This window comes from Quercus lobata, chromosome 12, assembly GCF_001633185.2.
Source record: "Quercus lobata isolate SW786 chromosome 12, ValleyOak3.0 Primary Assembly, whole genome shotgun sequence".
Taxonomy (NCBI): Eukaryota; Viridiplantae; Streptophyta; class Magnoliopsida; order Fagales; family Fagaceae; genus Quercus; species Quercus lobata.
The window spans coordinates 28,631,847-28,646,636 of NC_044915.1; the positions used below are offsets into that span (position 1 = coordinate 28,631,847).

Sequence of the window (14,790 nt, forward strand, 5' to 3'; positions counted from 1 at the left end):
TGGAAAAACCTTACATATCAAAGTCTCATCCTTGGAATGAACTGCCATCCTTTAATTGAAGTGACTGACATGTTCTACCAGATCTGTTCGACCATTATAAATGGTGAATGTGGGTTGATGGAATCGTTGAGGAAGCCTCGCTCCTTCTATGTTTCATGTGAAGGGTGATTTAGAGATTTGACTCAACATCTTGCTCATGGCATCGTTCCCCAGGCCTTTACGAGGCGAGTTCTTATATCTACGTCTATGGTGGTACTCCTCGTCGTAGGAGAAAGACTCGCTGGGTGGAGTTCTGGACCTCTGTCTATAACTAGCACCATCTGTCTCCTCAGAGGACAACTTAGAGTTGGGCGATAAACGTCTTCGCCGTGCGTGGCGCAATTCCCTTTTTAACTCATCGATCTCACGTTGCATGTCTCTATTGTTCTTTGCATGGGAAACACGGCTCCTCCCTCGAGATTGGCTTTTACTAGTATGCGTTGCGTGCACACTTCCCTCACGATCTCCTCTCCATTCGAGGTTCATAAACGGATTGCTATGTTGAGACCCCCTTGATTCTGCTTGGTGTAGATTCGCATCCACCTGGTGTGGACCTGTCGCTACCTAGTATAGACCTGCTTCTTCCATCCTAAACGTTGCACCCGAAATACTTTCAAAATAGACCAAGTTCTCTCCACAGACGACGCCAATTGTAAGGACTAGATTTGGATTGGACCCAATATAGGATTGGGTTTTAGCCCAATGAGCCCAAATAATGAATTTGTAAAGCATGGGTGAAAGAAGTAGTTCTAGTGAGTAAGAAAGATAGTAACCATTGTCTATTTAGGAGGATCAAACACAAGTAAGATAAGAAAATTTGTCCTCGGTACAATCCAAGGAGCTCTGTTATAATGTCAAGTTGATAGTCAACGTTACAAGAGTTTAAAGGATTATTACAAAGATTTCTTTTTTTCCATCCTTTTCTTTCAGGCCACCTTTCCATGCTATATACTATAATTTTTTGTATCATCCCCACCATACCCGTGTAGGTTAGATTCCAGAAACTCCTTCTTGTCCCATGCCACACCTTCTAAAATCTTCAACTAGCAACTGTAAGGCTACTTCACCACTGTTCAGGTATCATCTCCACATTAATGCGATCAAAGAGTTAGCTGGGATGCATTTAATGCGGAGGTAACAGCTTTTGAAGATATTTGTTGCCTTCCTCTACTCCTCTCCTATCCAATGTCTGACTTTTAACCGTGATGCAACTTGGAAGGATGTTCAGGACGATAAGACATTCTTATTGATCTCAAATCCACATTTCCGATGTGACTTTTCTCCTCAGACATCTTTTGGACTATCACGTACAATCCTTATCTCTTCCTCTTCTACCATTCTCATAATAACATTATTTGACCATCCTCGGACAAGTAAATATCCTAGGACTGGGCCATAGGCCCAATATATACAGTTTTAATAGTACCTTTTTGGCTATCTGACCCCCACAATACCCAACACAAATCAAACAGGGCCTAAGAGTTTAATATCTTTTTTTGACATTCATAGTGATACCATATATATGTTTGTACTTCAAACCTCACATTCTTCCCCCCACTAGCTACCTATCTCAAAAAATAAAAACCAAATCAAATTCAAGGAACAAAATTTGTTCTTAATATTTCCTCTGCATCACTTGTTAAATAAGAAATAATGATGACAGTAAAATGCTGGAACATTCTGCTTATCTTGGTCATGGTCAGTGGTCACCTAGCTATGTAACTAAAACTCTTGTAGGCAACTCTTCTACAGTTAAATCCTCAGGTCCTTTATATTTGTTCTTTTGTGGAGCCACGAGCTGCAAGTTACCACTGAGATTCTAGAGGGTTGTGAGAGTTAGGCACCTTCAGGCATACTTATGGGAAGTATCTAGTCCAGCAAAAATAAGCAGAATCACACATTTGAACTTCAAACACATGTGAACAATTACAAATTACAATTGGACCTGATTATTCCAGTAACAAGAACAAGCCTGGCCTGCTTGCATACACCAGCATCTAATTGAATTTATTCATGTTTATTAACAAGAAATTACAATTCCACCAAATAATGACATGCAACTCAGAATCATCTTGACATGGGTACAAAGCATAGATTTATGGAAAATAAATTCTGATAATTTAGCAGTCCCCAGAGAAAAAATGTATTGTCCTGAACTAAATTGTAACAATTTATCATCATTATCACTGTCAGTATAACACAACCCTGTTCTTTCCCCTCAGAAGACATGATGTCGTAGAAGTTCGATAAGGGAAAAAGGACTGCAACATCCTTAAATGTTGCTCAAAACAACCAAAATCAATTAAAATACACAAACAATTTGGCATCAACAATGTGACTAAATGTTGGCTGTTGGGTAGTGCCCGTAGGAATGCAAGTTTCTTCTCTACATCCTCAATTCAATATGATCCATCCTTACAATGTGTGAGGGTGTGGATCAGGAGGGAAAACATTAACAAGAAACCGGTGAATCATCTCAAAGCTGGTGAATGTGATTACAGCAGCTGGGGTAGTCCTCAGAAGGTTGGTAGCACATCCACGGTAAAACCCAGCGAGGCCTTCTTGCTGGAATACTTTCTTGACACAATCAGTTACACCAGAATACCGCTTCTCAGAGTGGTGGCCTTGTTCTTGAAGCCTAGAGCGTACCACCTGCAAAATTTGTGACAGAATAAATGATGTCGCTATGCTGCAATGATTATTTGGTCAGTACATGTGCCACTACATCAAGCAAAGGAACTGTTGTAAACCTTAAATTGAAAACAAAATGGTAAAGGACTATTGTATCCTATCCAAATCACTTTGATTGGGCTATTTGAGCATGACATGATATAGGACTTTATTATTAAATAAGTTTCTAGCCAGTCTAAAAGCATGATAAATAAAACCAATCCTTGTTTGTGTCCCAGGAGGCTAAATTGTTTGAGGATAGAATTGGTATAAGGAAATAGCCTTCTCAGCCTCAGAGGACAATATGATAAATTGGAATTACAGTATAAAATTTTTACTTAATTCCAAAAGTTAGGATAGATTTACTGCAAAATAAGAAAATCACGATGATAAGGATTATGATAAGATATTGTGGGGTGAGACATCATTTCGTCGACATTGGAAACAGCACCGTTATCCTGTTCCAGAAATACCTAGGGAAATGGTGCATGATCTGGCAAATAACTTCTAGATAAAAACATATGACCTGACCCCTATCACTTGTAAAAGCCAAACTTTTATGTAACTTGTTTGGTAACTAGTATATTATTCAAGCAATTGAAATTTTGACACATAAAATTGAAATCACACATCATACCTCATGTGGATATGTCAATGTGGATGCAAATATTTTCGAGACCGATGAGGCAACAGCAACATCACGTGCAGGTAGTTTATCCATTGTAGTATTATCTGATACAGTTATATCAAATTATAAATTTTTTTTTTTTTTTTGGTTGGTACATCAAATTAAAAAGAAAAAAAAAATACTTTTTTCCCTGAAATGTACATGAGATTAAGAAAGAAATATGCTTATAAATTCAAGGGGAACTAAAACATATCAAACCAAAAAATCAAGTAGAAATAAAAACAGGCAGACAATTACCTCGATTGGCTAAGTACATTTTTATTTTCTCATATGTTGGGAATTGTATTGCAACATGACTGATACCAGCCAAAGCAGGCACAAGACCACTGTTAACAATAGCACCACAAGCACCATTAAAATCCTTTTCACAATAAAAATGCAACAACTAATATGGTATGTTAATAATAATTGGAGCTACAAACCTGTACAACCCACGAATGCCCTCCTCATGAGCTATTCTCCTCAAAGCAGACAATGTACTCCTATATGGAACTACACCTGGTCTCATTCCTTGAGTCTGAAGAAAATAAGAGAAAGTGAATGCTTGAAGCTTCAACACTTTCTGAACAGAAAAACTTCTACCAAAGAACCAGAGAAATAAAAATTTGAACATCGTTTTACTCATGTAGGACCACAAGTATGAAATGACAGAAGTATGTTGATTATGATGACAAAGAAATGGAGGATTGGGATGTGAAAGTACACAAACAACAATCTGTTCCACTTGGTACAAAATTATAACTTCAACACAAAACCATTCATGACAGGCATCACAAGTGGGTTTCCTATCACCATAGGTTTGCATAAGGATTAGCATCAAGTCCATATCTCTTTGCACTAATGATGAATGAGCTCACTAAATTGATTCAAGAGGAGGCCCCGTGGTTTTGTAGATGATATTGTTTTAGCAGATAAAACTAGAGGCAGAGTTAATGCCAATTTAGAAATTTGGCTACATGCTTTAGAATCTAAAGTGTCGATTAAATAGGACTAAAATAAAGTACATGAAATGTAACTTAAGTTTAGCAAAAGTTGAGACAGAGATGAAGGGGCAGTAAGACCTAATGGTCAAGAGATACTAAACAGCTAGATGTTTCAATATCTTGGATTAATAATTCATAAAGATGGAAAGATTGAAAATGATGTGAATTATAGCATAAGAGGAGGGTGGATGAAGTAGAGAAATGCATCAGGATTATTGTGTGATGATTATAGAATACCTGTTGAGTTAAAAGGAAAATTTGATAATACCAGCCACGCTTTATGGTACTGAATTCTGACTAATCAGTTGAGGATCAATAGTATATCCCAAAAATTTGGGTCTAAGGCTTAGTTGTTGTTGTTGTTGCTGTTGTTGTTGTTGTTGTATAACTATGATGTTCCTCTGCTCATAACTACAGTGTCTTCAACATCGATTAACTACTACTCTGTGATACAGTCTAAGTCCTTCCATACAGCCAAAAACCATCTAAACCTAGGTTTCTCACCTTCATTAACTTTTCCTATTCATTTTCTATCATGGATCATAGGGGTTGGTTATCTTGCACAAATTGTATTCATGTGGATTTTTGAAATACTCCTAACCAACTCATACAACATGCTAAAGAATATGTTAATGCGATTATTTATCAAACAAACAAAGGATAAAATACATCACAAAATCATGTCATTATCCCTTCTATTCTAGTCACTACAAAAAACTGTGGAATAGCATGTTGAAAGATGATGCTAAAATTGCAACTGCTCACAGCACAAACAATTAGAGAGGTACAGAGGAAAGCTTCTCTTCCACACAGTAAACAACAAGATTTGCAAAATTATAGGCAATTATATGAACCTTCAATATAACTTATAGTCTTATACTGCTGCATAGCTTGCTAACTAGGTATTTTTTCATCAAATGTGATAACACTAATCAAGCTAAATTTCAAAAAGAGGCATGTGGTAATGAGATACACACTTGAAGTCTTGTCTTTACAACCCAAAGAGGATTTGTAGCAATGGTTGTTGCAGCTCCAGCACCAGAAGCAGCTAACACATTAGCACCAATTGAAAGATGATGATTCTCATCTACAAATGAAGCACAGCCAAAAACATCACCACACATTTAATATGAAGATCCAGCATAGTAATAAGTTCAAGTTATAAAAATGAAAAGGAAGTACAAATGTTCCTAGGAAAAAATTTGAGCATGAATATCCTTAATTTGATCAGGGAATATAATGAACTAACCATCAGAACAAAGAATGCTTTTTAGCTGCTCATATATTGTAAAATAAACCTGCAAAAGGTACAACACAGGTCACGCAAAATACATATAACATAAATGAACTAAAAAAATTCCCCACTCTCTAGAGAAGGCAGGCAGCAAATATGAACATCATATAGAATAATCTAGGACCCATAAAAGATATCATCAAATCAAAACCTAAAACAAGCTACAAATGTATGGATAACTGCTTTCTTATACAGCAATTAAATCATTTGCTAACCTTTGCTCAATTTAAATCCATTGATTAGTTGTAATGAAATGACTACTATAATGAGGCAGGTAAAATGGGAAAAAACACAACTTTAACCAAGTTATGAGAATTTTGAACTGGTCAGTAAATGAACCTCCTGTATAGATGGTACACCAATTTTCCCATCTTGTAATAAGTGAAGAACATGTGTGTAGACTATAGACTACTATGGTTCCCTTTTTCAATGCATCGTGTAAAAAAATGAATTGGCTCACACAACTTCACAATTTATAGATATATCATTTCCTCAAATTGCTCAATTTAGCACCCCGACAAAGCCTTAGTCCCAATTACACAAAGAAAGATTCTTGACAAAACTAATTAGAAATTTTCATTTTTAGAGGGAATTCTCTAGACAAGAAACTGATAACAAGCAGAGGCAAGAAGCTAGAACTATAAGGAAGAAGACTCACCGCCCAGTTGGGAAGTAATGCAATCACAGTCGGGGAGAGCCCGCGATACATGCCTCGCAACCCCTCCTTTTTAAATATATGTTCCAAACTACCTACTATAAGACTACCTGATCCAACCAAAACAATAAAACACCATTGATACTCAACCATATTCTGATATTCATATACCCAAACAAAAAAAAAAAGCACCTTCTAACTATTAAACTCGATAAACAAAAACCCCATTTGATACTCAAATCATATTCTCATATTCATATACCCAAACAAAAAAAGCACCTTGTAACTATTAAACTCACTAACAAAAACCCCCCATTGATACTCAAATCGTATTCTGATATTCATATACCCAAAAAAAAAAAAAAAAAAAAAGCCACTTTGTGACTATTAAACTCACTAAAAAAATGGATATAGACAACAAAGTGAATCCTGAAAAGGGCAAAAGTAAAAGAAGAAAAACCTTTAACAGTTCCATTCCCGAGCTGTGGCCGCCCATGAACCTGAAGCCTAGTCTTTATAACATCTAAAGGACACACAAATGTAGCTGCAATAACCCCTGTACCACAAAATGAAATGAATCAAAGCTTTGAACACGGTTTACAAAGTCAAACTCTGTATAAATTTTCTACTCTGTCGATTTTCTCGGGAAGCAAACAAAACAACGTACCGGCAGCGGCGCCGGCGCCAGCATTGCAGAGGAGGCCTCTGGGACTAGGGAGGCGAGAATCCGCAGACATGGCGGAATCTTCTTGGGCGAGAATCGAGGGATGAGATTTGACTTTGACTTTGTCTTTGACTTTGAGCTGGAGCTTGAGCTTGAGCGGAGGAGGAGACAGATATGGAGTCCTCTGTGAAGAGGGCGGTCGCAGCAGCAACCCAAAGTCGCATGGCAAAACGGAGACAGCAAGATAGTGAGTCGTTTCGGCCGAGTCGAACCGGTCCCCCCCCCGAGTTAGGACTAGGGCTCGCTCCTCCTCCTCCTCTTCTTATAACTTTTTTTTTTTTTATTATGGAATTGAATGGGCCATGTGATTTAGTCTTTAGATTTAGATTTCGATTGCGATTTCGCCTAATAGCAAAGTTTGGTGGGATTTGTGGGGAGAGGGAGTGAGGGAAGGGAAGGTGAGGGTTGGGCTTAGCGTGGTGTGGCTATAAAGAATTTCACCATTTCCGTTCCCTTTTCTCTATCCTCCAAACTCCCAAGTCCACAAGCAAGCCCACCTTGATTTCTCAGCCAGACGATTCGCCACAAATGGGACCCCTTTTTATAACGTTGACACTGTGATATTCGCCTATTTACGGAAAACCCTTCAAAAATATGGTACTGATGGGTATCTCTCCCGGTTAAGTAAACCTACTTTTTTTTTAATTTACGAATTAATATATTATTATTGGTTTGGTGGCACGTTTTGCTAATATGCTAAATTTATTAAAAATTAATATTTTATTAAAAGATATACTATTTTATTATGTTGATAGTGATGGTTATTGTTTATTTTAGTAGATATATTATTTTATTATATTATTTATATTATTTTATCGTGTTAAATGTTAAAATAAAATCATTGATGTTAGCTGTTTTATAAAATGAGGTGGTAAAATAAATAAATTAATTTTTTGTGTAGCACTATCAATACCTTTTTTATTTTTTTGATAGTAACGATAGAAATATTATTAATAAAAGAGTATTGAAATACAAGACTATTCCGAGGCCCATGTAATACAACAAGTTTAAATATTGGCCGAGCATGGGTTTGCATGTGGAGGCCATTACCCAATCTAACAACTCATTGGAGAAAGATAAAACAAGAAAAGACCACTAGTGTATGAGTCGTTAGCTAAGCCTTTGGTGTTCATGTAGTAATGTCATAGCCCCTTGTAGAATGCCGTTGGGTTGAGCTTGTTTTTTGTCAAATAGGTACCTGTTTCTTGCATTCCAGATAGCCCAAGAGACTATAGCCCACACTTCCATTTCTTCTGTTGTCAATACCTCCATCAGTTCTCTCGCCAAACTATAGAACTCTTCAACTGTTGAGCTGCATTTCTGCAACTTTCTTGGCACCATTGCCCAAACATTCCTTGCCATGGGGCATCCCCAAAGAGCGTGGGCCACCGTCTCATCATGGTGATGACAAATTGCACATGCTGGATCGATAGGGATTTTCCTTTGGCAAAGTTTCATGCAAGTTGGGAGTATATCGAAGCACGCCCGCCATACAAACATTCTAACCTTGGGGGGTACCTATAGTTGCCATATACGATTCCACAACTTTTTATCCTATCTAGTCGAGGAGTGCTCCACCTATTCAGCCTGCCTCATGCGAAGCGCTACCCGATAGGCCGATTTAACCGAGAAGATGCCTTTCCTATTTTCCTTCCATATTAGTTTGTCTCAGCTAGTTGTTGTACCCAGATTTATGTGTGTAATAGCAGCCACTATGGTAAGTAGGAACGTATAGGATAGCAATTGCCCATGCCACTGCCTTGTGTCCAGGTTGAATAGGTCACACACCTTCAAATTTTTGTCCACATCAGGTATGAATTGTAGGGGGTGTGGGAGCCACCTATGATCATCAATTTTGATACTCCTCCCATCCCCCAGCTCCCACATCGTGGCTGCCTGAATCAAGTTTCTAGTTTCAAACAAGCTTCTCCACACAAATAAGGGGTTATTACCTAACTCGGCCTCCATGAAAGAGCAATTAGGAAAATAGCGTGCTTTATATACTCTGAAAAACAAAGAGGGTGTTCCTTGGATCAGCCGCCATGCTTGTTTTGCTAACATGGCAAGGTTAAAGGCATAAATATCTCTAAAACCCATTCCCCCCTATCCTTCAGGTTGCACAATTTACTCCATTTGATCTAATGGATTTTCCTTTCATCTCGTGTTTGGCCCCACCAGTATTTTGCTAGTGTCGAGTTTATGTCATCACAAATTCTAACCGGAATTTTGAACATGCTCATGGAGTAAGTTGGGATTGCTTGTGCCACCATCTTAATTAATACCTCTCTTCTAGCCTTTGAGATTTTTTTTTCTTTCCATCCCGTTACTCTTTTTGTTACCCGCTCATGTAACTCTCTAAAAGTGCCCACCTTGGATTTGCTCCCCACCATTGGTAATCTGAGATACCTCTCCCAATTGGTCATGATCTGTGCTTCCAGCCGGTTTTTGATGTCTAACTTCACCTATTGGCTTGTGTTTGGGCTGAAGAAGGGTGTGGTTTTTTGTTTATTGATGGCTTGACCCGATGCTCTCTCATACAACTCCAATATGTCAATCAATTTTCGACATTCAACCGTTGTTGCTTCACATAAGAGTAAACTATCGTCTGCAAATAGAAGATGTGATAGCTTGACCCCTCCATTACAAGACAGTACTCCCCTTAGTTGTCAGTTCTCCATGGCTTTTTGAATGAGAGAGGAGAGCCCCTCAGCACATAGAAGGAACAAGTATGGAGATAGAAGGTCTCCTTGCTTAATACCTCGGGATGGTGTGATCAATCCCTTAGCTTCTCCATTGATTAGAGTTGAATAAGAAGCGATCCGCACCATTTCCATGGTTAGGTTGACCCATTGCTCTAGTAGGCCAATTTTTAGCATAATCTTTTGGAGGAACTCCCACTCCATCCTATCATAGGCTTTGCTGATGTCAAGCTTCACCGCCATATGGCCCTTTTTTCCTTTTCTCCTGTTTCTCATACGATGGATCATTTCAAAAGCCACTGTAGTATTATTTGTTATATTTCTACTAGGCACAAAAGCACTTCCAATGCTGATACTCATATATACTAACAATTAATATAGGATAAAATGCAAAACTGACCCTCTAACTTTCACATTTTGTCATTTCAATTCTCTAATTTTTAGTTTTGTCGTTTTAGTCCTTTAAGTTTCAAATTTTATCAATTCAGTCCTCCGTTAGGACTCCGTTAACTGCTGCCATCTACTAACCAAAACACACCATTTTGGACTCTTTTTTTTTTTTTAATTTCTTAATTAAAAAACTAAAAATATTAATTAAAAAAAAAAAAAAAAAAAACCCACCCCCATCCACTGATACGATACCTAGCCTCAAATCATGAAACCGATTTCTCTGAGAAAAAAATTAAGGGACTAAGGGAGAAAACGACAAAGAGTGAGAGTGAGAGATAAGGAGAGGGAGAAGATGTCAAAAGACATGGAAGGACTAGTGTGATGTGATTGAAGAAGGACTTCTTGAAGATGAAGACCGTGTAAAGGGTCTTCTTCATCGTTGCTTGTTCTTGCTTTTGTGCTTGGGTTTCTCATTCTATACACTATCTTTTCTTTGATTTTGTTGGGTGCTAGTAAGCCCATGAAGCCAGAGATCACAATCAAGGTATTATTAAAGATAACATTTTTATGGTTCTTCTAGGCAAATTTGAAATGGGTTTTGATTAAATTTTTTTTTTTTTAATTTTGTGTGTTTGTTTTGCATTCTCACTTCTCAAAGTATAATGTTTGGGCAATTTAAGATTCTTTTCAATTGGCAGGGGACAATATTGCTCCCCTAAGTTTCTTTTTTTTTTTTTTTTTTTTTGGTAATTAACGTTTTCAGCTTTTTAAAAAAAAATTAAGAAATTAAAAAAAAAAGGTCCAAAACTGTGTCGTTTTGGCTAGTAGACGGTAGCAGTTAACAGAGTCTTAACAGAAAACTGAATTGACAAAATTTGAAACTTAGAGGACGAAAATGACAAAATTAAAACTTAGAGAACTGAAATGACAAAATGTGAAAATTAGAGGGTCAGTTTTGCATTTTAGCCATTAATATATTGATTTCCACCATTTGTTAAGTGGGTAATGTTTAATTATTGAAGTTCTTATAAAAATAAAATAATCTTTATTGGATTAATGTCACTTTTTAAATTTTACGTATAATGCTTTGATTTATCAATATCTATATCTATATCTATTCTATACTACCATTTAAGGGTGTTCTAAATTGGCTTTCAAGCCATCTAAATTGTGGACTTTAAGTTTTGGATATCCCAAAATATGCACTCTCTACTCATGCTCACTTACACATTTTCAATTAAGGGGGACAAATTTATAAAATAAAACCTCACAATTTAAAACCTCCCACAAAACTCACATTTTCATTAGTTTACAAATTAGATGCATTCTATTTTCCTCCTTGTCTCTTATCATCTTTTAAATACTCTATTTTCTCCTCGTCTCTTATCCTTTTTTAAATACTCTATTTTCCTCCTCATCACTTATCCTTTTTTTTTTAAATTTAAACAGACGCACTCTATTTTCTTTCACTGTTTCTTCTACTCTCTCTTTTATTTTGAACATAAAAATCTCTATAGGCATTTAGCAAGCTCAATTTCACCGTAGATTTTCAATGCGTAATAGTCAATCCAAAGGTGTACAAGCATCAAGTATAAGCCCAAACCACCGGCCCCCGCATGCTTAAGAGTATAGGGCCCAATATAAGGTCATGACCCATATCAATTCAAGGGACCAATGCCTGGTCAGGGTCCAGTACCAGGTTAGAGCCTACATGGGACAGTAACGGTAGTGCCTTGAGGGAAATCGTCTATCAAGCACTATTTGGCAACGAGTGCAAGTTTCAAGAGATTCACATCTGTTATGAGAAATAGGTCCCATTTGGTCAAGAATATATCCCAGATGGGCCCACCAACATAAAAAACAACTTCATCATCATGACAACCCCACTAAAGGAAGTCTATAAATATTGGCCAAATGTGTGAGAAAGGGGGTTGAAAAAATTGGGAGGAGAGAGCTATCGGAGAGAAAAAGAGTGAGAAACAACTAAAATGGAGAAGCTTAGTTCTAAGCTTGAGCCTCCTTGGGAAGCAAACAATGGGAAGGAAAATTCGGACCAGACCTTAGATTCCTTCATTTTTGGACTGTTAAGTTGGCCTCAAGAGGTTTTACCATTGTAAAAAACTCTTTACCCACCTCAAACAAGTAAACTGGGAGCCTAACCTTAAAGTCCATTAGGCATTTTGGGTCTGAGCACAAATGCACTTTTGGTCATTACATTTTGAGGTCATTTCTATTTTAGTCTCTACATTTATATTTTACTATTTTTAGTCCTTAAAATGAAAAACATGTTCCATTTTGGTCCTTATCATCACTCACTTAACGGAAATATCATATGTGGTAAACGAAGTGCACTGTTGGCACAGTAAATGATGACGTGTTCATTAAAATAATATTAAAAAAATTATTTTACTTTTAAAAATGCCACGTCAGCAATTCAATTTAAAAAAAGCCACGTCAAATAAAACAATTAAAATAAACTTCTGAATTTCAAAATTTTTTAATAGTAAAAAAATAAATTAAATTAAAATTTTTTTACTCCTTTCATTATTTTTTGGAAGAACATGTTCATCTTCTTTGTGTTCTTCCCATAACATAACTGATCATGTTCATGTTTTTCATATTCTTGGTAAATTAATCCTTATTTTCTTTTCTTTTTTCCTTGTCTTTCTTGTACTTTATTTATAACCAAACACATCAAAACTCATTGATAGTTAAACGAAAATAATATTTTATTGTCTATTTTCTTGGCAATCAAACAAATTTTTCAATTTCACAAAAAAAAAAAAAAAAAAAAATTCCAGATCTGACAACCAACCAAATTTTTTATGTCAATCCTAAGATCTAAACATTTTTCACAAACCCAAAAAATCCCCTTATACACAAACCCAACAAATTCTCTATCACAAACCCAAAAAATTTCCTTTCACAAGCCCATAATATCCCTTTTCAAATTTATCAAAAATCCAAAACAAATACAACAAACTCAACCCAAATAGAGAGAGAGTGAGATGAGAAAGTGAGGAGGGAGAGGATTCACATTCAATCCCAAATGGGTTTCAGATCAACCTAGAAACCGACACAACACACTACACACAGCCAAAAACTGACCCACCACTTGCAAACACTGCCGATCCCACATAGATTTATCACTAGCCGAGGACTCATGTCACACCGACAATTTGGAAGAACGAAAGAAAAAAACCATGGGGTTCTACCAAGAGAGAAAGAGAGAATAGCAAAAAAGAAAGAAGAAGAAAAATACAAAGAGGCGGAGAAATAATGATTTGGGAAGAGAAAGAAGAAGGAAGAAGAAGAAAGAAGGAAAAGAAAGAAAGAAGAAAAAGAAAGAATGGGAGGTGGATAAACTAATAGAAAGAGATCTGGGGAAGAAAAAGAAAAAGAAACAAGTACAAACAAAAGCGCACACACAGAGATCTAAATTCCACCATTTTTTAATTTTTAATTATGTTTTTTTTTTTTTTTTTAAATTGATAAATTAATTTTTTTTAAGTTGGATTTTGATATGGCATTTTTCAATATTATTCTAATGGACACGTCGGCATTTACTCTGCCAACAGAGCACTCCGTTTGCCATTTAGGATATTTCCATTAAGTGGGTGACGGTAAGGACCAAAATGGAACGCATTTTTCATTTTAGGGATTAAAAGCGGTAAAATAGAAATGTAGGGACCAAGAGTGCATTTATGCGAAAAAAAAATGACAATTGATAATGATAAACCATATTTCAAATATGATGTGTGATGAAACCAAAAATTTAAGTGGACCACTCATCAAGAGAGTTTTTATTTTTATTTATTTGTTATTTTTTTACAGTATTCAAATGAGTTTTGAAAGACTTGAAATAGCCAAACACTTTTCAGTCGAAGGAACACTATAGTGGTGTTGACCAAGGTTCCTCCAATACTTAAGTTAACACTTGCATAATATTATGCATTAAAGTTTTTAGTTGTTTTTCTCTCACACCTCAGTGTTGTGAGTGTGATGATGCATTCATTTGAAATACTAGATTTTTTTTCTCGCTTAAGAGAGTTGATAGCAGGGTAAAGGTTGTACAAGCATTGGTGCAACTGCTTGCTACACACCAACTTATGCCACAAAATATTACTTCAATTTAATTGGAGTATTTTATGGTTCAATATTTCAAATGAAAGTTTGTCAATATAATCACTTACATTCATTACTTAGAATGCCATTTCTTTTTGGCTAGGTATACTTAGTATGTCATTTCCAGTACCTCTCGGCTATCACTCAAACCCACATGCCATTACTAGTCATTCTATTTTGTTGAAAGGATGGTAGAGTGAAGGGGTGAAAAATGTTGGGAGGATAGATATTTTGTGTTACCTTCCACCATGTGTGTTTTGTTGAAGGAATGGAAAAGTGGAAGAATATAAATTAACTTACTAATATGCCTTATTGTAGTTTTAAATAATTGGGTAATAACTAATATGGATAATAATGTATTTTTAAATCTATAAGACAATTTTTCATTTCCATTTTCCTTCAAATTTGAGAGGGTAAGTTTTGTTGGACCTAGGTGGAAAACACCTAAGCCTATCCTTTCTCATCCATTGAACCAAACGAAAGAAAACTCTCATAATCCTCCTACTCCATAATTTTCTATCCT

The 14,790-nt window shown here is 36.3% G+C and overlaps 1 protein-coding gene across 1 annotated transcript; it reads right to left on the reverse strand.

Moving 5' to 3' along the window:
* Window positions 1–2,017: 2,017 nt before the first annotated feature.
* On the reverse strand, window positions 2,018–7,577 carry LOC115971423 (nicotinamide adenine dinucleotide transporter 1, chloroplastic). The gene is made up of 9 exons (XM_031091341.1): window positions 6,997–7,577; window positions 6,790–6,885; window positions 6,333–6,439; window positions 5,630–5,678; window positions 5,358–5,467; window positions 3,820–3,914; window positions 3,635–3,723; window positions 3,347–3,441; window positions 2,018–2,691 (listed from the first exon to the last, which is right to left on the reverse strand). Exons 1-9 carry the CDS (start codon window positions 7,064–7,066, stop codon window positions 2,455–2,457), a joined length of 948 nt encoding a protein of 315 aa, XP_030947201.1. The 5' UTR covers window positions 7,067–7,577; the 3' UTR covers window positions 2,018–2,454.
* Between the last annotated feature and the right edge of the window lie 7,213 nt (window positions 7,578–14,790).